At 40.4% G+C, this 1402-nt stretch overlaps 1 protein-coding gene across 1 annotated transcript in view; it reads left to right on the forward strand.

The window, feature by feature from the left end:
* LOC107577750 (aspartate beta-hydroxylase domain-containing protein 2-like) overlaps window positions 1-768 on the forward strand; it is a 5696-nt gene extending 4928 nt beyond the window's left edge. The window contains exon 3 of the mRNA XM_016263788.1: window positions 659-768. Within this exon, the coding sequence (XP_016119274.1) occupies window positions 659-768 (110 nt within the window). The remainder of the gene's footprint in view (window positions 1-658) is intronic.
* The last annotated feature ends 634 nt before the right edge of the window (window positions 769-1402 follow it).

A 1402-nucleotide genomic window follows, 5' to 3' on the forward strand; every position in this document is an offset into this window, starting at 1 on the left:
GGTGGTTGAGGAGAGATCCCCTCATATGATTGTAAAGCACTTTGGGTGTGCAGCAATACACAATGAAAGCTCTATATAGATGCCTCATTCATTCATTCAATATACTAAATGAGAAATTTGCATAAAACACACCCAAACCATCTCGATATAAGGGTTTTTCAGACAGGCTTTCCTTTACAGTCTTTTTTGACTATACGATTCTCTCAAAAGATATGCTCTCGCCTGAGAGACATGCAGCAAGATCCTCAAGCAATGCCAAGTGTGCCATCCTCAAAACCATTTCAAATACAGTGATCACTTTTCATAAAAACCTCTAATTAGCAAGCTGTAACATATCTGCGTTGTTATACAGATAAACCTCTCAGATTGAGCTATAACAGTATTTAGTAAAATATACAAAAGATGAATTATCTATGCATAAACACATTCTTAATACGAATATAAAACCATGCAGCGTATATGCTTTTTGTGTATGTGTGGGTTCAACTGTAATTTCCGTGAATTTAGAATACATTTTAGTCAAAAGTTAATGGTGAATCATTGTTTGTGAACATGTTTGTATGCAGATTTTACGCCCAAATTTGTGCATACACACACTTACTGAACCCAGTGTTAGTATTTACCACTTCCATCATGATTTTCATATCTGTGTGCTCAGGTTCTCCAGAAGATGGCCCGAGAGTGGTATTCATGGTGGACCTGTGGCATCCAAACGTGGCCGCAGCCGAGAGACAGGCACTGGACTACATCTTCACCCCTGGGCGCTGAAAGAGAGCCACGAGGAAAAAAGGGTCAACGATTTCCATTGTGTTAACAGTACGAGATGAGTGCAAAGGGAAAGACAGAGTGTTGAGAACATGAGTCTCTTCCTCTAGTATACCTACCTTTACTCTCACTTTCCCTATTGGCACTGCTTCAGTAGAGACTTCAGTGTACCGTCACTATTGTACATTATCAGTGTTTACAGAACTCTTCAAATCTAACCATAGCAAAAAACCTACTGGTGAACTGTGCTTGAGACGAAACCCTCACGTTCATGTTGTTCCTACAGTTTAGCTGCAGGGTCACATTTATACCCAGTGAGTGTCATAGTATAATTTCACCTAAAGCATTGACAGTCAACCGCGCATGGGAATGCACTTTTTGCCAAGCCTGGTCACTACAGCCAGGTAGAATTGCATAGGAAGCACAGTACATTGTTTGGTCTGTACATTTTTACTGAGATCAGGCTTACAGAAGCTAAGCTAAACAGTCGTAAAACGACATATGCTGCAATGACAGGGGATTTGACGTTTACCGTGAAGGAATGTGGATATATGGCAGAGATGTTATGCGAAGTGAGCTGAAGCACTACCAGCTATTGTGTAAAATGACCTCCATTAAACGCACTAGTGGCAAGTTA

This window comes from Sinocyclocheilus grahami, unplaced genomic scaffold (genome assembly GCF_001515645.1).
Source record: "Sinocyclocheilus grahami isolate Dianchi unplaced genomic scaffold, SAMN03320097.WGS_v1.1 scaffold7077.1, whole genome shotgun sequence".
Taxonomy (NCBI): domain Eukaryota; kingdom Metazoa; phylum Chordata; class Actinopteri; order Cypriniformes; family Cyprinidae; genus Sinocyclocheilus; species Sinocyclocheilus grahami.